This window comes from Seriola aureovittata, chromosome 23, assembly GCF_021018895.1.
Source record: "Seriola aureovittata isolate HTS-2021-v1 ecotype China chromosome 23, ASM2101889v1, whole genome shotgun sequence".
NCBI classification, from domain to species: Eukaryota; Metazoa; Chordata; class Actinopteri; order Carangiformes; family Carangidae; genus Seriola; species Seriola aureovittata.
In genome coordinates, this window is record NC_079386.1 from 15,933,623 (window position 1) to 15,958,051 (window position 24,429).

The 24,429-nt window shown below is 42.7% G+C and overlaps 1 protein-coding gene across 4 annotated transcripts in view; it reads left to right on the plus strand.

Moving 5' to 3' along the window:
- nhsl2 (NHS-like 2) overlaps positions 1-24,429 on the plus strand; it is a 129,413-nt gene that overhangs the window by 64,509 nt on the left and 40,475 nt on the right. Inside the window, exon 1 of one of the 4 annotated variants that reach the window (XM_056369669.1) lies at positions 4,963-5,040. The exons of the other annotated variants lie outside the window; for them this stretch is intronic. Within the exon in view, the coding sequence (XP_056225644.1) occupies positions 5,016-5,040 (25 nt within the window). The 5' untranslated portion in view covers positions 4,963-5,015. Of the gene's footprint in view, positions 1-4,962; positions 5,041-24,429 lie in introns of those variants that run through there. 4 annotated transcript variants of the gene reach the window in all.

The window sequence follows — 24,429 nt, forward strand, 5'->3', positions numbered from 1 at the left end:
TTGTGGTTGTAAGAACTAAAAGCCATCTCAGTGTAGTTTTGCATCTCCTCTCTCAGGTTGCTCTCTGTAGCCAATCAGAAGAGAGGAGGCTCTGATCCTCTCCTCTGATTGGCTGACTGATTTCTGTGTGATCTAATAAAAATATAGCAGATTTCAGGTAAAACACTCAGTGAAACCAAATCCTGAAAGATTTTTGGATGGTGGGTCCAGGTGAGAGGGGCTTGGGTACGGCTGAGAGCGGTGACTGCTTTGTTGTGACATCAGAAAGTTACAGGAAGTCCAGATGGCTTGTTTCTCAAGGCTCAGTTTCATTTCTCTGTGGACTGAGCACTTTGAAACTTTCACAGTATTAATATAGAACCTAGACCTGATCTATAATCAAACAGCACATAGACATCTTTAGACTGTGTGGGACCTTTAAAACTATAACTCCACCAAATATGTGATTAGAATAATAATAATAATACAATTCACTATTGAGTGGACATTGTTTTCTTATTTTTCAGACTTGATCTTGGACTTGGACTTGTCTCAGACTCGACAGTTGTCCTGACTGTTGTTATCTCCTCTAAAATGCACATACTGTGGTATTACAGGCTGTTATTAGCTTTTATCTCCCTTCTAGCACATTAAAATTAATGGTGTGTTGCTACTGAGGAGGACGGAGATAATCAGGAGCAGATGCTACTTTAAGATGAAACTGACGCCTTGAGTTGCATTTTAACATGGGTGGTTAAATACACAATGTGCTCAGAATTCAATTGGTCTAAGCTGTGAGAGCGCAAAAACAAATGTTAAATGTCATTACGCTGAACACGAAAACTGAGCTACTCACCAGTCCACCTTTAAAACCGTGTTGCGTTCATACTTGAGGAATAACTTTTGTAGAAGAGGTCTACAAAAGATACGTCATAGCCACACCTGCAGCTCTCTATAATTCACTCTCTGATAATGAAATGAGGATATCTTGTTATTTTACACTTGTGGCAAGTTGAAAATATGTTTCCTTTCCTTCATGACTCTGAACCAGCTCTGGCTCCTTCGGTGGAAATGCTTCTGCAGAGCAGCTTGTGCCTGCGATAAAGGAGAAAGTTGAGAGAAACCAATGGTCACTGTTGCTGAGTCACAGTCCGTAAAGCTCAGAGGGCTACATGCGGATTGACTAATACAATTCCTGTCACTGGAAACAAATGTTTGGCTGAGTGTCAGAAAATGAACCTTCAATAAGCTAATCAGTGATCCCATATTTCCTCCCTTTGTTTTAACTTCTGCAGCTCATTGTAACATCTGTAATCTCATTACTTTAAGCTTAATATAATCCATTACTTTGTTTTGGTTGCATAGCAACACTCAGACTGGCCAGTTTGCTCTTGTGCCAGCGGTATAACACCCTCAGTGTTTCTGCGTTGTTGTCATAAACATGCATGAGACCAGGTGAGATGTTTTATTATCCCGTGAAGACTTGCAGCGCAGCCCCTCTTCTCATCTTTCTGCACCACTGTGCTTTAAATCCAGTTTCTCAGGAGCTACTTAATGCAGCCGCAGCCTTAATTGTGACTGAGCAGCCTCTCCGGCACTGTCAGGAGTTTAGTGCCTTGCTGAGAGGAACCTCAGCCGTCGTATTTAAAGGTGAAGAGAGCATTAATCATCCGTGCTCTCTGTGGCGGAGATCTGCGAACTCAGCCCCCTCGCAGTCCCAGGCCAGCTTCCCTGACACTTCAGCTCCCCCGGCTTCCAGATATCAGATATTAATAACACTTGTCATCGAGTTTGTTGCCTTAATTCTTCCTTTGTCTGGTTCTTCTTTTCTTTTTTTCCACTCTCACTGCCGTGTACCGAACAGCTTCCATCGTATACATTCTTTCCATTGCGTCTTGCTTCATACGCTCACACCTGTCCAAAATATATATACTCAAACCCCTGATCTGAAAAGCACGACCCTGTCCCAACACTCAAAACACACTTTCTCCCATAGATCGTTTGTGCAGCAGCTTATTATGACCATAATTACGTTTTGTTGCTAGGCGACATCTAGTGGCCGTAGTAATTATGACAGGAGCGAAGGGGAAAAGTGTCGGTGTCGGGTTGTGGAGGATGGACGACTATGACACAGGAGAGCGGTGTTTGATTCCCGTGTTTTAACTGCACTCGTTAAGCGCTTTTCTAGTCCTATCGATTCACTCAAAGCGCTTTACAGTACTTACCACATTCACCCATTCACTCACACATTCACACATCACACCCAGAGACACACACTCATGCTCTTACGGAGCAACCATCAGAGGCAGTTTGGGGGGTCAGGGGTCGAACCGTCCAACCTTCTGTTTAGTGGACGACCCGCTCTGCCTCCTGAGCTTGACTTCACCGCAGCTGAAAAGATTGTTTTCCACTGGGTGAAAAACTCTCGCTTTACTGCAGTGATGTAGAAGCGTACAGTCGGTACGCTGTGACATCACCAGTGGGCGTGGTTACAGGTGCATTACACTTGAAACACTCCACCAGAAGAGGTACGGTGAAGTGAAAATGCTGCTTTTGATGTCGGTGTGAAGTTAATCTCACCTGCTACATTTTTATACATTCAGTCACAGTGGGTGGTTTGCTCGCTGGTGTTGCTGTGAATCAAACTGTGTGTGAGCCTCACTGTTGGGTGGAGAAGTAATTAGCGGCTCGTACTAGGCGGCAAACTTGTTACTTTCACAGTGAATTAATTTTATCTGCCGCCTCTATTTTAAAATCTACCTCAATAGCAACCAGAACGCTCCATAACTTTTCACTCGGCCATGTTTATTTTCAACGATATAATACACAAACTAATTAATAGCTTGCGGCATGCGTAGCATAAAACTTGACCTTTAACCTCTTGTTCTCTGGCCGTCAGCTATGTGTTGAATCTGAATAAAACAGACCATACAGACTGATACAGATGCAGATATTCACACAAGCGCAGAGCAGATGCCCACGTACAGTATATTATCATGCAGTACAACTTAAACTTAAACTTAATCTTAAACACCTCACATGCAGACTATTGGGAGACGCTACAATTTACAGATGTCCCGTGAACACCTCACATGCAGACTATTGGGAAACACTACAATTTACAGATGTCCCGTGAACACCTCACATGCAGACTATTGGGAAACACTACAATTTGCAGATGTCCCATAAATGCCTCACAAAGGTAAATGTGAGCTACAGCACACATCATCAGGGACCCCATTAAGGGGGTTTTGGGGCAACGGCTGTGTACCATTTAATGCATTTACGGGAGGTTAAAGGTCGTTTATAGTTGTCGCTCCAAAATGTTACAACATCAGGGGCCATCAGGCGGCAGGGCTGACATTTAAGTTGGAAGCGAATCAACCTGAACGTACCGTATTCACACAGGTTCTCAAACTCGCACACGTTCTCACACAGTACGGACGCAGGAACGCCATGTGTGAGGGCTGCTGGTCATGCTTGTCACCTCCAGTGTTTTCAGGAAGTAGCTGTTGAGGAGAGGAAGGAAAGGAGGCGGGCGGCGCTGACAATAGATATGACGGAGGAGAGGAAAGGACAGAAAATATTCAGAAAATGATCCAGATATTATTCTGTGCTCCAGACGTTTGTTACACACTGTGTTACTGATGAGGAAAAACGGCTAATCTGTGTTTCCTAATTAAGAATAATTACAAAATGATAATGAAATCGTTTGCCAGTTTTCTTTACTTTATGTGACGCCTCAAGTCAGAACTACCCAAGTCAAGTCCAAGAGTATTCCTGGACCTATCAAAGTCAAGTAAGTGTTATTTAGTTTTGCAATAGCAAATCAGCAGAGAGTGACGCAACCGCCCCAACGACATCATTTTAATCACCACAGAAGCCGTGGGAGCCGCTGCTACAGGAAGAGCAGAGACGACATATGTTGTTATTCATGTTAGCCGTCTTGCAGCCCGTCCACATATGTTGGTTATTTCTGTGTCTCTGAAGGTTTCTCCGAGGTAAAGCTTTATTCTAGTCACCGAACAAATCAACGAAAGAGACGTGGGCTGCAGCTCCGAGGTTTGAACAGGGGTTAACAGTCGGGAGATGGAACAGGAAATTAGAAAATTGGTGAATACGAGAGATTCAACATGTGGGTGGAGAGGATTTAGAGTTGTTAAAAGGCACCTTTGATGGAGCTGACGGCTGAGTAATTAGTAATGTAATGTAATTAGGTCTTCTTTTTTAATGAGTAATGTGTAATGACTACCTGATTACAGTTTTCACATAACGTGAATGATCTGAAGAGTCGTTCTTGACCCGGGAATTAGCCTGGTAGTCTGACAAAATACCTTAACTCAAGGTCAACTTACTTGCTTTTTCCGGCGCTGTGAATATCCCATCTTACTTGACCTGCAGTCGTCATGACAACTGAGCAACCATCTGCTATTGAAGCGCATCAGGTAAAGTTGAAAGCTTCAGAAAAAGCTTCAATCTGCATGTGTCATACATTGGGCAAATACAAAAGCAGGTGAAGGTTAAGATTGTGATTACAGTTATTAAAAAAAAAGGAAAGAAAAGAGCATCAATCATATTGATCGGCACTGACCCGTCTGACCTTTTTAAAACTTAGTAGATTCCTTTACGGTGAGAGCCGGAGGGGAGAGGAGCGAGAGGAAGGGGAAGGGGAAGGGGAAGTGTTCGGAGGGCAGAGGAAGAGAGAGAGAGAGAGAAAAAAAGGAGAGGGAAGTCACAACAGTTTCCTCCCTTTCTCTGCTCTCACACCACGAGAGAAAACACTTTCTTTCCTTCTTTCTTGCCTTCTACCCCTGCATATCTTTTTTTCCCCCCCTCTCTCATTTTTGCCTGCTGACACTAGCGCTCGTAGCCGCAGCCTGAATGAGTCACTGGGTTTACCTCTGTAGGCAGCTGGCCTCTCCTCCTCCTCCTCTTCCTCCTCCTCCTTCTCCTCCTTCTTTCTCCTCTCCGCTCTTCCCTCCCAGTTTGTTCATGTGTGATAGTTCCTGTGCCGGGCAGAGTTTAGGAATAAAGACATGGAGGTTTTCTGGGCCAGGACAGGTAAGAGACAAGGGGGATATTCACATTTTCTTTGCAGTGGAAGTTTAGCAGCAGGAGGAGGAGGAGGGGGGGGAGGAGGAGGGGGAGGAGGGGGGAGTTCATGTGGAAGGAATCAGGGTGAGGAGAAGTCGGAGCAGGGAGCGGAGTGGTACTGAAGCGAGGAGGACAGCCTCTTCTCACGATAAGGAAAGCTCAAGGAATTCTACACTTGACATTAGCGAGGGTAACGTGACCGTGTATCGCACTCGTCTTTGCATCATTTCTGTATTTTCATACGCAAGCCGTACATGCATTTTTTATGGAAAGTGCATTTATGAAGCAGTTTATCACTAACATATTCCGCGTTTGAATCTTGCAGGAGCATCTGGTGGTTAATGTGAATTTATGAATGTGCGTGCGTCGAGATCTGACGTGAAACTTCTCACGGTTTCAGAGTGGCAGGATGATTTCACAGGCTGGTGGAGACTGAAAGCTTCAGCACGTTGCAGGAAAGCATGAAAATAAATCCTGTGTGCAGAAAATAACAAGTTTGTTTTGGAAGAAAACTTTATAACAGCTTTAAAAAATCTGAAATTAACCTCTTTATATGCATTTTTTTTTTTTTTTATATTCCCTTAAGTAGCTTGATGGTTGGAAAAATCCACAGTGTTATTGTTCCAGCTCCTCAGTGAAGCAGCATGATGTTTAATCTGATTGAAATGTTTCTTGTGGCCGCACTGTTTGATCGAATGGAAATATTCCACAAGTCTTGAGCATTGTTTTATACACATACCCCAAAGTTACTTTACTGTTACTTTTGGTACTTTTGGAAACTTTGGGATGTCACCTAGAATTTAAAATAAAGTTCATTAGGTCTGAATAACATCTGGCGGCACGGCGTCAGTTTTTAATGACTGTAATGCAAAAAACAAAAAGTGATAAAATCTGTGGTCATGGTTGTGTTTGCACGCTTGCATGAGACGGAGACAGGCAGCTTAGCATGTGGTCATGTGTATGTGTGTGTGTGTGTGTGTGTGTGTGTGTGTATGTGTGTGTGTGTGTGTGTGTGTGTGCCTTTACCTCTGAAAGGCTCTTTGTGTGTCGAGGAGTCCACACTTTGCACTTCGCTTGTCTGTTTCCCCCCTCGAAAAAAGTCTTTACACATGGCTGTTAAGGTCAAACGAGGTCATTCGTGGGTGTATGTTTCTTGCTCTATGCCTCACACACACACACACACACACACACACACACACACACACACACACACACACACACACACACACACACACACATATGTATTGGTTTGACCATGTTGCTGAAAGTGCATTTTGACTCTGGCTTGGTCACATTGTGGTTTTGTGCTCAGCTACAATGGTTTCCAATAGAGCAATTATTGTAATATCCAATACACACACACACAGCTGAGGCTCTGCTTTCCACCATTTTACACTCCACTATGGAAAAATGACACACACACACACACACACACACACACAGTCACATGCTCACAGCACACATACATACAGTATTTCACATAGTTATTCATCAGCGACGTACACTCACACATATGCATACATCTTGTTGTCTCACACTCTCTCTCTCACTCATTCTGCCTCTATGTCTCTCGCCCTCTCCCTCTGCTGCCCAGTTTAATATGATAGAGAAAGGGAAAGAAGTCGAGTTTCATCGAATTTTTATGCAGATGAGCTGCTAAATGCAGCGGCGCCTCCATGTGCCGGATCGGCCCGCTGATGGATAGAATGACGGGTGTGAGTCTGAGGCGCGAGGCGGCCGGGGAGAAGGGAGGTGGAATAAAAGAAGGAGAAGAAGAAGTGGGAGGAGTGGATGGATGGAATGAGACAGGACCGAAAACCTGCTTGTCATGATTTTACTTATTTAATTTTCTTGCTGGAGGTCAGTTGCTTGCTTCCAAAAAATTGTACTAAAAGTTGTGCGATAGCGAAGAGTCTGGGTGTTGATTCAGTTCAGCACCTGCTCTGCAGTCCTCTGACGCAGAGCGGGAAAAAGAGTGATGGAGTGGAGGGACGAAGGTGGTAGAGACGAAACAATAGAAAGAAAGAGAGGGTGATTTGTTCCAAAGATAACGAGGTGGACCGTGAGCGGGGGGTCATACATTTACTGTGGCAGGTAGAAAAGTCCAACCCCCCCCCCCCGTCCCTGTGAGGCTGGTAGTTGTGGGCTACGTTTCTGGTGACTTGCCTGTAATGTTTACATACCGGGCTCTGTGTATGTCTGTGTGTGTGTGTGTGTGTGTGTGTGTGTGGGTTGGTGAATCTAAATTAAATGAGCGTGTAAATGATGGCTTTGACCTGCGAGTGACTTTCCCCAGAGCATTTTGGCTCCTTATCAGGTTGCGTCTGCGTGTGTGTGTGTGTGTGTGTGTGTGTGTGTGTGTGTGTGTTTCTTCTTGCTTAAACCAATCACACCTACACTCTTAACAGTCTCTTCCGCCTCAAGTCACTTTTTCAATATTTGTTTTGTCATCGATTAAGCAGCAGACATTTGCTTTTGCACTGGGATGTGTAAATGTCTGCACGCTAAATATGAAGCCAGAGCTAGCCGTGATTAGCCTAGCTTAGCATAAAGACCGGACATGTGGAAGCCTGGTTGCAGATCATTGCAGGGCAGCAGGTTTCGTCTGCCCTCTTTGGGTTTATTAGACGTGTCTGTCTGGTGAACAGGAAGGGAACAGGAAATAGATAGTGTTCTGTTTCCTGTTAAATTCTCCTCTGAGACAATGGCTCCTGGAAGTAATCTGACCGGGAGAGCGCGACCCTCTAGAGCCACAGTGTTTGTGTGCGTGCACGTCGGTGTACGCTGGTGTCGTGGGAGGTGGTCTGTGCAACATCAAACCCACCGAGAGCACCGGACACGCACATGCACTGACACAGTGTGGGAATCAGCCTGAATGTGAGGCAGGATGAAAAAGAGAACACACATTCTTCATGAGCGGCGTTGAGGGATGTGAGTCACAGTGGGAGCTTGTATCGGACGTCTGGTGCCAGTGGGGCTTGTAGTTTTTGCTGTGAGACGAGGTTACCTCTATCAAAGCGGACTGGAACTACAGGAAGTGGTGCCAAAACAAATCTGAGGGTCTGGCAGCTGGTGATAAGGTTCCTCTTGGGGATTGTAGTCCGTTCTGACAGATGCCAAACTGTCAAAGTGGGCCAGACAGGAAGTGCAGCTCTGGATCTGGAGCTCCAGAAGCAACTAAATTATTGTCATTATCAAAACAATTTCATTGATAACTACAGTATATATGCCAGAAATATCACCATGTGACATCAGTGTATGGCGTACCCAGAAGAAGTCAGAGACATGTATTAATATTAAATGTGTTAGCAAACGGTTGGAACAACATGTGCCGTCGTGTGAAGTCGTGTTTCTCTCCACCTGATGAATGTTAGTCCAATAGTCTCTCTCTTTTTATCTGTGTATGAACATGTGGCTCTTTAGCTGCTAAATGTTCAGCTGTGTTCACCGGCTAGTTGCTAACTTTGTGTGTGTGGTGCGGTTTGGTGCTGAACAGGTGGGTTTATCTGAGCTGCCTGCTGCGGCCCGAAACAATAATAGTTTACGAGGATGTGAGACTAAACAAAAACAGCAAAATTGCAGGTCACCAAGACAACGAGCTACAAGATGCTAAAACGCTCCAAAGAGCTGCAGAGTTGGGAGATCAGCGACTCCCTCTCACATGACGCATTTCATATCACCCATTGTTAATATATAAATACGTGTTGGTGCAGCTTTAAAGTTTCTGAAACAGTGACTCCTTGTTGTCCCTATCTCTTGTCACAGAGGGTTATAGGTGACCACATCTGTAATCCAGCTGTTTGCCGCGGCTGGAAACAAAAATCAGCTCATCTGCGACCTGGTGGGAAGTTTATCAAAAGCCCCAAAAACTCCGACTAAACAGGAGAGTGCCTGCAGTGTAAACACCACCGCCATTGTTCTGGGAGAGAAAACAAACCGCTGCTGTAATCACACCTCTGAGTGCGACACAACAAGAGGATTTGAAATGCGAGTGTTTTGCAAAAAAAAATTAAATATTGCAGCAGGAACAAGATTACGGTTTGTTGCGTGGCGGAAGGCCAAAATAAAAGCACCTCATGTCTCTTCCCGTTAAAGCGCCGTGACTAGTCCCCGCCTGCCGGTTGCTACAGTTTTTCAGCATAAAATATTTAAAGCACCACAAGTGTTGTTCGGCATAAAATCTTAAAGCGACATCGTGTATCGTGGCGGCGGCGTGTTAAAGAAGCGGCAGACACGCTCCGCACGTATGGCTTGGCAGGCTGCTGAGAGTGTCTGCCGCGTTGTGTGTGTGTGTGTGTGTGTGTGTGTGTGTGTGTGTGTGTGTGTGTTCCCTTGTTGCGTCTTGTTCGCATTTAGGAGGAACAGGCTCAGTGGGAAACAGGATTTACTGTGAACTGCTGTTGTCCAACTCCTCAGTCTCGTTGTCTTTTTAAAGTTTTATTTTGAAAGTTTGTGTAGCAGAGGTAATTTTGCAGATGTTTTTCCCGCTCAGATTAGTGTTGACAGCTGTTCTGAGTGTGTGTGTGTGTATGTATGTATGTGTGTGTGTGTGTGTGTGTGTGTGTGTGTGTGTGTACAGTACACCTTGGACCATCTGTGTTCCAGTGTATACAGCAGCAGAGCATGTGTATTTGCTACAGGGTCAATGTGTGTGTGTGTGTATGTGTGTGTGTGTGTGTGTGTGTGTCAGAAAGTGATCGAGGAAGATTGATGAACTACAGGAGGACGAGTGTGCACTGACCACCACTGATGGGGTCAAAAGGTCATGGAGAGGGACCTTGGCAGAGAAAAGACTGTGTGTGTGTGTGTGTGTGTATGTGTGTGTGTGTGTTTACCATCGACCTTGTACAACCTGTAACATCACTTCCTGTCTGTTTGCTGCAGTCTTTTCCTCTGGGGCGAGAGAAGGGACACATACAGATATACAAACTCTCCTGTTTCTCACGTGCGCACGCATTCACACACACACACACACACGCACACACACTGTCTCTCTCACACACACACACACACACACTGTCTCTCTCACACACACACAAACTTCCTGACCTCTGGCAGAAGCAGCTGAATCAGCCTTGTAGGTCCTGCCAGTGATATCTACAGTGTGTGTGTGTGTGTGTGTGTGTGTGTGTGTGTGTGTGTGTGTGTTATCAATCACTGTGATAAATAATCAGTGACTCTGTGTGTGTGTGTGTGTGTGTGTGCGCAGTGTGCTGGGCGTCTGAATTTACAGCTGCAGTCAGAAAAGTGACACGTAGTCCATCATCAGAATCTGAACCTGAGTTAGTAGAGTGTGTTAAAGTCACAGCGTCGGCCGAGAGCGAGAGCGAGGCTGAAGACTGAAGAGCAGCATGTAAAATCTCTAAACTTCAGTTTCTACATGTACGACAGAAATACAACATTTCATGTCGGGATAAAGGGTAAAAGCAGAAGCACTGATGTCACATCTGGCAGGAGTAGCTGCTTAACGACGACTCAAACAGACAGAAAAAATACAACAATTCAAGCGGAAAAGAATGAAATGAAATGAAAAACAAAATGAACTTGAATTGAACTTTTGACCGAATCGGATCTCCTAACTATTTCAGGTTATGTACCGACTATATGTGACGACCTCACATAACCCCACGTCAAAAAACATGAACTACCCCTTTAAAGAGATGACCGTGTCATCCTGTCCACTGACCTAACACAGAATAACTGCATGTAGCAAACTATCAATTATGGTTAATTATATATATAATTAAAGTCTGTAATTAAAAGGTTTTTGTGCCGTAAATCAATCCATCAGATTTCCCTCCAATATCAGACCCTGATTCTCTAAAAAACAGCTCGTTTGTGATCGTCTCATTCATGCGGCTGCCTCGGCGTGAACGAGTCACCGATGTGTTGTTGTAAACTATTCCACGCAGCACCTTTAAACAGTTTACACGCCCTCGAAGTGTCTGAGAGTCGTCTGCTGCTGCTGCTGCTGCTGCTGCTGACCTCATTTTGACTTAAATGATGAGAGATTATCACTGAAGGAGAGTTTTAAGGGGATCTGGAGGGATTTCGTAGTTTCGCAGACGAGCTACAAATTAAGATAAAGCTCATATTTGGGTCGGGAAGCTCGAATAACACACAGTCAGATGCTCGTGCGCAGCCAGCGGTGCGGCTGCAGAAAGCCAATGACATCAAAGATTAGGAATCCTGCCTGTCTTCCTCTTTCAGGGATGGATCTCACAGCTGATTGAAGCTTTGCAGTGTTTTTTTTTATTTTTTTTGAATGATTATGACTCATTCATTGGCAGTAATTCATATTAGATCATTGGCTATTAGATATTCCGCAGCATATTCCTGGCATGTCAGCAGATTTAACCAATCTGGATTTGTTTACTGTAACAGCCTGTATTTAAAGTGTTATTTATGCATATGTGGAATACACAGCAGGCCTGCTTTGCATTTATATAGCTGCACTTCTTCACTCCTGGGGGGCAGCTGAGTGCAACTGCATCTATTAAATATGTCCCCTCATGCCTTAAATGCCTTGCTCAAGGGAGCGGTGCTTGTCGAGTTCAGGATGGAGCGTGACTCAGATTTGAAATTTGCATGTCCTCTAACCTGCAACAGCTGTCTATGCATCTGCAGGGATTCAGAGTCCTGCTGACACCCGCTGAGGAAATGTTATAAATATATATCTTACATTAGGAGTCTTCATGAAAAATAAATAGCTCTCTGCCTTTTCTGATTTGTTTTTGTTTTAAAAGCATTTTCCAGTTTTATATGAAGCGCTGATCAATAAGAGCTGCACGTGGAAATGTTGGACAGGAAAGAAAGCAGTATGAGACCGTAGGTTCACAAACCGCAGCGGGAAGTGTTTCGTTTTGAAAATCAAAACCTTCGCCCAAAGTCTGCGATGACTTTAAAGTTTGATATTGATCAGCTGGACGCTTCCCTCTGTAAATCATTTAAGGTTAATGTTGTAGTTGTGGAGACTGTCGGTGCGACGGAGAGGCGGGTGTTGATATCAGCCGTTGTTTAAATCCTGGTCGTTTCATCTGCACCGTTTTGACTCAGTGAGCGGCTCCATTATGTTTAATATAAACTCTTTTTTCTTTTTTCTTATTCAAATGATTATTACCCTGGAAACGATCACCCTGCTGTGGAAACCTGCAGAAACTGACAGAACTTCACTTCATTAAATGTGGTTTTAGTGGAGAGTGTTCGGCCCAGTGGTGGTCTAAGTGGCCCCCCCCCCAAAGGAAAGCATTTCTTATGAAACACTGGCTGTTTGGTGTATTTTCTCCGCATGAATGTTTTTCACATGTTAGAATAAAATTATTATTCAAAAGACACACACACACACACACACACACACACGTGACATGTAGTTGCATGTGTTGAATACAATCACGGAAATGCTTAGCAATCCCTGCTCATGCCACCATGTGTGTGTGTGTGTGTGTGTGTGTGTGTGTGTGTGAATCTCGTGTATCACTGCAGTTTCCCGCCAGGCTGATTTGGCTGTATCCATGGCAACCGTGGCATAATAAGAGCAGTGTGTAGTGAAAATAACGGTTATTAATTCCAAAAATACAGACATTGTCTCCATGTGGCGTTTTGTTTTTGTTTTTTTCTATTGTTTTTGTTTTTTTTGTTTATTTTTTTTAGAGATGAAGCCATCGTGTGTGCAGCTGTGTGTGTGTGTGTGTGTGTGTGTGTGTGTGTGTGTGTGCCTGCCCACTAGTGAGTCATGTTAACTATCTCCTTGTCCGACTAACCATCGCAATCAAAGTGACGCAAATCTCTGCGTCAGTAATTAGCATAAAATTGGAGCTTTGTTCCTGTTAGCAAACATGGCTGAACGCATCCAGGTCTTCAATTAGGCCCCGACTGACACGCACACACACACACACACACACACACACACACACACATGAGTACACACTTACCCTGCGGAGAGGATGAAATCCATATATGAGTAATGTGTCTTCTTGGGATGGGACATTTGCATACACACACACACACGCACACACACACACACACACACACACACACACACTTACTATAATACTGAAGGATGCACAAAGCGCACACACACACAGACACACACAAAATGGGCATTTAGTGTGCCGACTGTTTTGTTTGTGCACACTTCAGTCGAGCTTATTCACCATGTTGGCTGAGCCAGGTGGATTAGTCCTGTGATTACACACACACACACACACACACACACACACACACACACACACACACACATTCATAAACACACATGAACACACACACACTTCCTCATTACAGTCAATTTCATTATTCCACCCTCTTGCTTCATCTTGCGTGTCTGTTTGTGTGTGTATGTGTGTGTGTGTGTGCGCGTGTGTGTGTGTAATGAAAGATATGACGATGACAAGAAGAAAAGAGGGCGAGGAGGGAAAGTGCTCTGAGCGAGTGATAGAACAGAAGAGAAGGGAAGGAAATGACGGAGTGAGGAAAGGGCGAAGTGGAAAAGGAGGAACGCCGCGTGATTTAGGGAACAACGGATGATATCAAGCGAACCACGGAAAAAAAAGAGAGGAGGGAAGAGGGGAAAGTGATTTAGAGAAAGACGGAGAAGGAGGATAAACGAGTGAAAGGAGGGAGGGCGAGGATGAATTGTGGCTCATGTCACTGTAAATTACTTCCAGGGTCTAATCACTGCAGACAGCCAGGTCTCAGTGCTGAGGGACACACACCCTCTCAGTGAGTGTGTACGTCTGTTGATTTAGGAGCTGTGTTTCTGTGATTGCGTTTGTCTTCGATTGCCAATGTTTAATAAACCGTCTCTCAAAATATTTATCAGGGTAAAAAGTCATAAATTATTTACAATTAAAGCATCTGAAGGTGTTTGATAGAGAATTGTTCTCTTTTTGCCTCAAGCTGATGATCTGTGATTGTCAGACTTTCTTCAGGCGTTGCTTTATATTTGGTGACATTCACGGTTAATGTAATAAGACACAAATGGTGCCATTTAATAAGAAAACACTTATTGATCTAGATGTAATATATGATGATATATTACGCTGTTTACACTTGTTGTTTGCTGTGTAAATTTTTGATGCACTCTTCTCTGAACATTGACAGATTAAAGGATAAGATGATGTTACTCTACATTTTTCTTAATGGCAATAAATCCTGTCAAATGTTTTTATGGCCCTTAATACATCGGCTCCTGCTGAGGTATAAATCTTTAAAAACAACTCGTAAAGCTCTAGTTTTATGTTGTTTTTTTTAAAAGGCTAAAACAGTTGGGCGCTGCAGTTTCGAACAAACATGACTCAGACAAAATAGTGCATTTGTCGGGGGACTATTTTCTGCAGCGTATTAACCCACATTTTTAGTGCTCTCAGCAGGACAGTGGGTTTGTTTTTTCAGCAATAGAAAGAACTGAATATATCAGCAGCCTTATTTGATTATGTTAATGTTTTTAATTCCCAATGCTCTTAATATAGCGTGCATGTTATTTTTAGTGCGAGGACTTTTCTATATCTACATACAGTAAGTTCAGCTAGAGGTTCTTTCACCAGCTTCTTGTTTTGTCACTTCGGTTTACATTAATTCAAAGTAGGACAATTGTTGAATAGTTAGTATTTGGTCTATAAAATATCTGAAATTGCTTGTTTCGTCTGATCAATAGTCCAAAATCCAAAGATATTCAGTTCAGTATCAGAGAATGACGATGAAAACAAGCGAATATTCACATTTTAGATGCTGGAGCTGCTGATGTTTTTTACATTGTTGCTTCATAATTACAAACAACTAATCAGTTATCAGAATAGTTGCAGATTCCATTAATTGACTTATACTTCCAGCTCTAATTTCAATTAGACAAAGCTCATAAAAGATGATGTTAATTTGTATTTTCGGCAGCATGTGCTGTGGTTATTACTGAAGTAGATGCAGCAGTAAGTATGTGATTGTATATTTGTCTGTTTGTGAATGTGCAGCTTAATGTCAATCATTGGAAACATCTGGTACTGAGTCACAGCTCCTTCAAAAGGTCTTGAGTGTGTGAGTGTCACTGCGCCGTGTGTTTGTAATTATTGCCTTAAGAAGTAAACAAAGCCCTGGATTTAAAGAAATGAGAGTACTGTATGTGATATTGGCATAAACATGAAATTCCATTAGAAATACATTTGGGATTTTTCAACGCTTCAGTTGTGAGTTTAGTTTTGACTCTGATGGTTCTTTGGCTCAGGAACTGTAAGACTAGGAACAGAAACAGGAATATAATTTAATAAAACTTTTACTGCCTCTTCACAGAAACTCATAAATACTCTGTGGTTTCCTTGCTGCCGTTGTCCGTGCTTTGCACCGGCTTCTCCTGCAGAGGGCAGCACTGAGCCGTGATGAAACCACAGGCTGCAGCAGTCGGAGGCCGCACATGCATGCACGCCCATGAACGCACATGCACACAGAATATCCTGAGTGAATCAGATGTGTAACATGGGAACACATTAACACACACACACTCAATTTAGCCACTTAGACAGAATTTGACTCGTTATGAGAGAACGTTGACGGCAGTGTTCGGGCCAGTGGGCACATTAATTAACAGCCTTCATCTTGTTTTCCCAAAGCTTCCTTAAAAAATCTCAGATATCGTCGTCGACCACGGCTGGGACTCCATATTTCATTAAGCAATGTCCTAAACTGCCTGCATGGTTAAAAGTTAATGAACACTCGAGGGGAAAATTTACTGGAACCCATGAAATTAAAAATGAGACGATAAAAGTGGCCGTTATGATCGGGAGAACCCATGTTTTTTATTTCGCTCTAGGTTATCTGAATTTTGTCAAAGAGTGGTACATGATTGTGATTGTCCCTTGTGGGCCACCGTAGGTGTCTGTGAGTGATTAGCAGGAGCCAGCTCTTTAAAGTGCCAAAGATACTGAATAAGACCGAGGAGTTTGCTCTAAACTAAAAATCTACCCACCGAGGCAGAAAGACGGCGAACAGCCAGTGTAAAGACTAAAATGTCAACCTTGCACAAAACACTGACGCAACAAAAAAATAACCAAAACTTTTATAGAAACTTAGAAGTAATAGAGTAGTGGAGAAAGGGTCGAATGTTTCACAGTAATTTTCAAATGAAGGTAAATCTTTACACCTGGTATTAACATGCAATCTGTAACAAACTCATGCAAGTTGATTAGATGGTTAATTACTTTCTCCTAGGAAGAAATGCAGGAGAGGAAAAGTTAACAAGACAAATATATCCACAATATTTGACCAAACTAAACCTAAAACACCAGTAAATATGTGAAGAAACACCAAGTCTTACATGTGATCTCAGTGTAAAAATACTTTAGTATGTTTTGCTATTGCTACGTTGCTAACATTAGCAGTAACAGGTGTTTACCAGCCCAGAAGAAGCATTGCAATTTCAGCATCATCATCTCTTCATCTGTTCCTAAGGTTCAATACGCAGCAACACTTAAACCTGTAGGATTGCTTTTCAGCAGGTGTTTTCTGTATTGCTTGTGGTGCATTATTACTTTGATAGGAAAGAGACTCAGAGGTCAGTTATATCATCTACACTGACCTTTGTTGTTACGACTGAGTCACAACAAAGGTCGGTATGGATAATGCCGCCGCTCAGAGAAGCCTGCCTCATTTCGATAACGACACCCAGAAGCATGGCTAACGTTCGGTTTTGGGTCTCAGTGTGGACGGTAAATCTGGTTTACTGCACGGCTTTTATTAACTGGGAGAAAGACACACACACACACATATACACACGCACACACACGCACATGCACAATGTTTTAGCCAGCCCTTTCACCGTGCATTGACAGTGTTATTTAAGACGGACATAAACGAGTCTGCAGAGCACCAAGCTAATGCTAACAGTCGCTCATAAGCCTGTCATTCACAATTACATGCACACACACACACACACTCACTGACACACACACACACACACACACAGGTCAATACTTGGTGTATAACACAAGGCCAGGCCTATCAACCGCACTACATTTCCTCAGGAGTGTGTGAAAGATACATAGATGTATTTTATCATGCATACACAAAATCCGTGCCAGTGTGTGGGCGATAAAATGATAAAATATGAGCGATGGATAACTTGTGCTTACCCATTCATCCGTACGTGTGTGTGTGTGTGTGTGTGTGTGTGTGTGTGTGTGTGTGTGTGTGTGTGTGTGTGTGTGTGTGTCCAGTGATAACAGCTTGTCTAAATCTGTGTCGTCCCTGCTGACACTCCAACGCACACCGACGGGAATGAATTAGTGATAGGCCTGAGAGAAGAATAACTTTGCACGACACCTCGCTAATGCATCTGTCTCGTTGTGAATGTGTGTGTATCAGTGTGTAGAGTGTGGGTGGATTGCGAAACTTTTTTTTTTTTGGGGCTATTTTCTGCATTTTCATTTTTCTGTGAGACTGTTGTATGGACACAAATACAGTACAGACTGTCAAACCTTTTCACGCCTGAATGTCTTGGAGATAGAGCGGTTCGTGAAGGTGTGTGTGTGTGTGTGTGTGTGTGTGTGGGCGCAGTGAAAATATCACTCTGGTGTTTTCTGTGTGTCAGCTGGAAGTAATAACGCTGGGTGATTCTCTCACCTCTCTGTTTTCCTTAGTCTCTTTCTCAGTCACCCACACCACTAATGATTGATAAATGATGATAAATTAAAACAGTTTACTGGACTTTGATGAATTGTGAGACGATTTTGACTCTTTAAAAAGCTGCATTCAAAACATCTCTTATTGCAATTTGGTCGGCTAATTGACTAGCTACCTGGAAGTAGCTAGATATAAGCAGTCACTCCTAATGTGGTAAAATGGACAGACTTTGTAAAACAGCTGTGGATGTGAACCTTTTTTTATTTTTTAACCAATTTCCACAAAAAATGTAAAAAGTAGGAGATTGTTTTAGATTGTATTTTCATAATCTGATATTTGCCCCTAGATTTCTTTTAACTGCTTTTCACTGATCTTTTTAAATATACAGAAAGTTTACTTTTTTAATAAAAATAGTCAGCGTTTTCTTTCTTCCACACTTTTTGATGAGCATGTAGATATTCAGCTCAATGTTCACACTTTCTTCTACGAACCATCCTGTCAGTGGAGTGCATTTCTGTCCAGAACCATCTTTTCCCTTTCCTCAAAAGGACTGTGGAGATTGAGTCCCCCCCCCCCCAAATCAGCCCAGTGATGCCCACAGGCTTGTGTCTCTCCTCCATCCAATCCCTCCATCTTCTTTCCTTTTCATGTCACCGTGGTTACATAAGGGAGGAAGGAAAAAGAGTGACATCTCCACTGAGGAGGACTGAATGTGCTCTGTGTGAGCCTGTGTGTGTGTGTGTGTGTGTCTGTGTGTGTGTGTGTGTGTGTGTGTGTGTGTGAATGACTCCCGCTCAACTTTTAATCAAGAATTAATTGTTAACCGCAAAGGAAACGCGTTTCCCAGAAGACTCCTCTTTCGCTCATCTTCACCCGCCAAAACAGTCTGTGCCATCAGGTTTGGAGGCCTGCTGGCATGAGACTCGTCCTCAGATGCAGACGATGAAAAAACAACCAAAACTATATTATTTCTGTTCCCTGCTCTCCTCAATACAAAGTTATATTTTTAGCAGTCTATCTATTAAGCGTCGTAATTATCGGTTTTTTTTTTGTGTTTTCTTAAGATAGAAAATATAATCTTGGAAACAGAGAAAACACAATATTTTTCACTCAAAACTAAGATTTGAGATTAATCTTGGTAAATAGTCCCCTGTGGCTGTTTGTTGGTAAGACCTATTTAAATTATGCTAATGCGGGTGCCAGGTTTATGGGTTCAGTTCCCTCTGGAGGTACGTTTATTGAATTTAAACCCTCATCAAACAGCTCTAGCCTGGTAGTAATTTTGTATTGTCTCTATTATTTTGCCCCACAGTCTAGTGACTGATGCTCTGACTTTACAGCTGACAGTGGCACTGCCTTGGGTTAGCATACAGTATAGGTCTAGCTAATTTACAGAGCAGTTGAAATAAAGATAATTTGTTCCCTCCACCAAATCCATTGTTTTGGTACTATCACTGCGTTTCCATGGTAACTTAATATAAGAAATAAATGAAGTAATTAACACAGCGATGTGTGCTGTCGTTTTAACATGGCTGGTGTCTGCATGCTAGCTTAAAATTTCTTAGCTTCAGACTGCTAGCACTCATGCTACATTCACACAATGTTTGCAAAATGGGAAGAACAGAAAAAAAAAAGCTTTTTCCAACTTTCGGGAGAGTTCATGAACGCATTATTCCATGGTGGTTAGCTCTAGTGCTAATGTCGTAGCCACATTAGAAACAGCCTCGGTTAGCTTGTCTTTTTAGCAGTTTATTATCAAGTGAAATCAGATACAAACAGCAAAACTCCTGTGAAATTAACTGAATTCATCGTATAAGTGTTTCACTGTCAGTATCTCGACATGAACGCAGCTAAATCTTTAGTTTCTTTGAGTACTGTTTATGTTTCTAGTGTTTTCTTAAAAGGTACAACAGTAGATAACACGCTTGCTACACATCTAGCTAGCAAATGTTAGCTAGCCAGCAGAGCAAAACCTTTTTGAATCACTCAACAAAATGTAATTAATATTTTCCAGGTGGAGTAGTAACCGCATCAGTGAAAAGCACGTTTCTTGGCACAGGTCATGGCCACTGTATTTTTCCTCTCATGAGGTGACAAGTTGTGTTCCTTTGTTGGTCGTATGTCAGGCGGTGTCTTTTATGGTCTTGAAATCAGGTGACAGGTCGTCTTCTTCTGATGTCTTGTAGCTGTCACGGCAGATGATGAGGAGAAGCTCACTGCCGAGGTAGAGTTATACAGCGAACAACGGACGGTCATTTCACTTTCTGTGGTCCCGTTAAACATCCGGCTTTTACGACAATCACTGCTGGTTCCAGTGGTGGTGTGCGATGTGCGTACGAACCCGAATCCGTCGAGGCTTGATGCCGACTCCTCGCTGTGTTGATGTGCAGCGAGAACAGTGAATAATACTTAGCACACAGTCGCAGTAGCAGTGATGTCTCCGAGGTTTTATAGCAACTCAGTTACCGCTCTCTCCTCTCTCTCTCTCTCTCTCTCTCTCTCTCTCTCTCCGTCTATGTCTCTCTGGATGGTGCATTTACAGTAATTTGTGCCACATTTACAGAAACTCCTGAGGCTTGTGTGACTTTAGCACGTATTACCTAACTCTCACCCACACTAGATCATATATTTAACTTTTTTTAAAGTCCCACGTGTTCAAATACTCAGCGTGTGATTTAGCAGCTGTGAAGCTACAGTAGCTAATTGTCCTCCAATCCATGGTACGACATGTTTTGATAACTGACACACAAAAGCACAAAAGTCATAAAGATATATCTTTAAGTATAACTTTAAACGAACCTTTTTAGTTTGCAAACATGTATCTAGAGTTGTTGAACAAGTTACTTAACACCTTTCAAGATGTTTTTCACTGTGGTTTTGTTGCCACCGTTCACACTTGGTTGTCAGCTTTAGCTTAGTAGCCAAAATCACATATGAGTTAAATGGCATTAATTGGTTTTAAAGATCCATCTAAGACAATTACACTGTTACACTGTTTACTGTAAAAAAAAAAAGTTTGTCCATCTTAAAATAACTTCCAGTGACTGTCCTGGTGAGCGGACCACATTATCAGCTAACACTGTTTTTATGTCGCTGTAGGAAACAGGAAGTGCTTTTCTTTCACTACGGCTGGAACATCTTATTCTTTTCCAGTTCTTTGCTTACTTACTCCGCTCTGAGCGATCCTGAGAGTGCATCTTTTTCTTTTCTTTTTTTATTGTAAACAATGAGAAAAGGAAGCCAGCATTTTGAAAATAGCACACAACCCCACATCATCTGTAACACAACATCTGTCTGTGGCTTCTTGTTCCTCCATGTTCTCCATGAACTGTATATTTAAAATGTTATAACTTGTTTCTCCAGTTTGAGTGCCTTTGAAAAACAGTGACTTTTATGATCTTAAACACAATATGTGATGAAATCTAACTACATGGTATTCAACACAGGTCAGCTCCTTAAAGCAGGGGTTCTCAAAGTGAGGTCCGGGGACCACCAGGGGTCCTGCAGGGAGTTCCAGGCGGCCCCCAGCAAAAGGATTATTTATAATAATAATTTATTGTCAATTTATTTGAATTCTATCCATAAGTAACGCAATGACAGAATGTAAGACTATTTTGGTCATGTGTTTCAAACACTTAAAACATCTAAAAGCAAAACTCGTAATCAGATGAGGGTCCGTGGTCTAATTAGGGGACAGTTTAAGATGTAGGTTTTAAGATACCATAATTTCCTTAATTTTCTACCTATAATATATATTTTTTAATATATATCAGTATATTTTTAAATGCTAATAACACCTAAAAGTTATTTTTGACCTTATATTTTGCATAAAGAGATACTCTCAACACATACAGTGCAGTAGGTGCGTTTGTGCAAAAGTTTGTTTCCCTGCTTCAAATACTGCAGCCTGAAAAATGAGAAAAAAGGATTATAATCTGCCGGGTGAGCCTGCACTTCAAACTCAAGTTCCCTAATGGGATATTTAGCTCGCAGCAACACCCACCACACATTGTGTGCATCCAGTAAACACAGCCTAGCTTCATAGAGAAACAATGTCAAATGAAAGAGAGGTAGACGTATTTAAAATGAATGTAAAAAACAGTAAAATAGCACAGGCTCCATGGTGAGATTATACTGTATGTCTATTCTACAGTACGTTATAAATCATGCATGATCGCCTTAGTTCTCCTCTCTGCAGCTGATGCTAACTGACGTGCACTTCTGTATCATAAACAGTAGCTCTCTCTGGTGGGAGTCGATTGTGTGAAAGCAGCTTAGGAAGATGAAGCCGGTAGCTGGGAGGGTGAAATTGAGATTCCATACAGTACGGTGGGTTTTCTCTGTGAGAGGAGACCGGCTGCTCCAGAACAAACCAGACGTGATAGTGCGGGTGGATTGGCTTGCAGAAGAGACTGACTGTACGTCCGTCTGCAGGGGACCCGGTGTTTCTTTTACATTTGAACCGCTCAAATCGAGGAATATTTTCCGGAGATGCTTCCCACACACATGTTGTTTAGTCGAGGCGCTGGTTGGTGCTTCTGTAGCAGGAATTTGACATTTCTGTCACAGGACAAACTGTCTCAACCAAAGGGCAGATCGCCCTGACTGTATTTTTGTCTCCGGTTTTCTGTGAAGATCATTTAAAAAGAAAAACTGATGGAAAAAAATGAATGACCCAGCTACTTTGGTTTGTTCCAGTCTTCTGGAAAACTGATGTTTTAAATCTCATTTTCTTAAGAAGTAAATAAGCTGCAGAGGTTGTTATGATCTGCTTTGCTCCAAGTTTTTTAATGATATGTTTTTAGAAATATTTTACTTGTACATTCGCGTATGAATGTTGCTTAGAGCACAAAACAGAAAGTCATTATTGAGTATTTCATGGTTTATTTGGGGTCAGACGTTCACACGGACCGCAGGGAAAGCTGGTTATTCAAGATCAAAACATATATGTGGTTTCTGAAAATCTGCGTGGCGGTATTTTGATATTTCAACATCTCAGCTGAGTCATCGCCACAGTTGATCACGAACTCTGCTTTTACAGCTCTGCCCAGTTTAGCTTCTCCATCTCATCACTGGTTCCGACAAACAATTTATTCTCCTCATTACGTTCCCTTCACCTCAGTCTGTTGATCGTGATTATAATTGCAGTTTTAAACGTCTGCGTCACTCGACTCGGCAGCGCCGTCACGATCACTGGAAGAGAATGATCAGAAAACGCTGGAAAAGGCGAATCCAGGTGCAACGCATAACCAGGATACTTTACGTAGAGGGCGCTGTATGCGAAGCACTATGTGGTGTGATGTGTTTTCTCTTTTACCAAACTTAAATTTTTTAGGAATGATATTTTTAATGTGGCACTGAATGTTAAAGAGTCGTTATCGTGACAGACAGCGCTGCGCTTGCTGTTTGTTTCTGCAGCTGAGCTGATGTCACGTGTCACCCGTGGGTTTGCTGGAGTTTTGTTGGCGAACTTCCATTTTTTAGCTCGTGCAAAGAAAGAAAAATAAGATGAAGCTGATGATAATGATAATGAACATGCAATTAAGCCTTTTTAAAAAAAATTAAATCTGCTTTACTGGGTGAACTTTAGATGCCTGGTTACATTATTAAACCCTAATACGTGTTTTTGCCAAAATCGCCCATTATTAACATTAACTTTGTTCCCTCACCTGTGACTGTCATCACAACTAATAATGCTGATGATTTCAGCGTGTGTGTGTGTGTGTGTGTGTGTGTGTGTGTGAGATCTGCTCGGTTTGGACGGCGGCTGCTGTCACATTCGGGATTTCCTGTGTTTGTGAGTCATGTTTTATCAGCTGCTGAATGTGTCAAATTATTTCATCAGCGGTGATTCAAGGCGACGCCTCATTCATGTCGGCGTCTGAATGGCCGTTTGCGATGGCACAGGGTGATTTGTTTTGATTGTCTGTTTGTGTCGGAGGTTTGACAGTGACGCTTCTTTACTCAAATCACACAAACTCCTTCTCCTTCCCGCCTTCGTTCCTCCGTTCTCCTCCCTTTAAATGTCATCCCTCTTTCCCTCCTCCTCCCTCTCTTGTTCCTCTTTCTCTCCCTAATGCCACAATCCCTCTTTGTCTCTTTTTGTCTCTCTCATACCTCCCATGCCCTAATCCCTCCTTCTCCCCCTCTCCTCCCTCTCCGTCTCCTCCCGTGACCGTCCCTCTATCTTCCTCCCACTCCTCTTCCTTCCTAATTAAGCGCTCCCTCTCTCTGTTTCCCGTCCAAATCTGCTCTCTACCTCTCTACCTCTCTCCCTGTCCATCCCTCCCTCGGTTTCTCCCTAATCCCTCTTTCATTTTTTCACCCTCTATCCCTCCCTCCTTCCCTCCTTCCTTCCTCGGTCCTTGTTCTCCCTGACAACACACTGCGTTATGTAATCTACGTCTCTGGGTATTAGTTATGCAAATTCATACATTTTTATTTACGTGTGATTTTTCCCTCTGTCTGTCTCTCTTTCTCCTCCCTCCCTCCCTTCTTTTCTCCTCCTCTATCCCTCCTCTGCCTCTTTCTGTACCTCTCTTCTTCTCTTTTTTCTCTCTATCTTCCTCCTCTAATTATTCATCTCTTTTGTCCCTCTCATTTGATCCACATTTCCTTTCCTCCTTTCCCTCTTTCATCTCCTCTCTCCCCCGTCCACCTTCATCTGTTTCTTTCCCCCTCTTCCTCCTTCTTTTCATGCCTCTCTTTTCCTTTTTTCCTCCCATTTTTTCTCCTCCTTTTCCCTCCCACTTC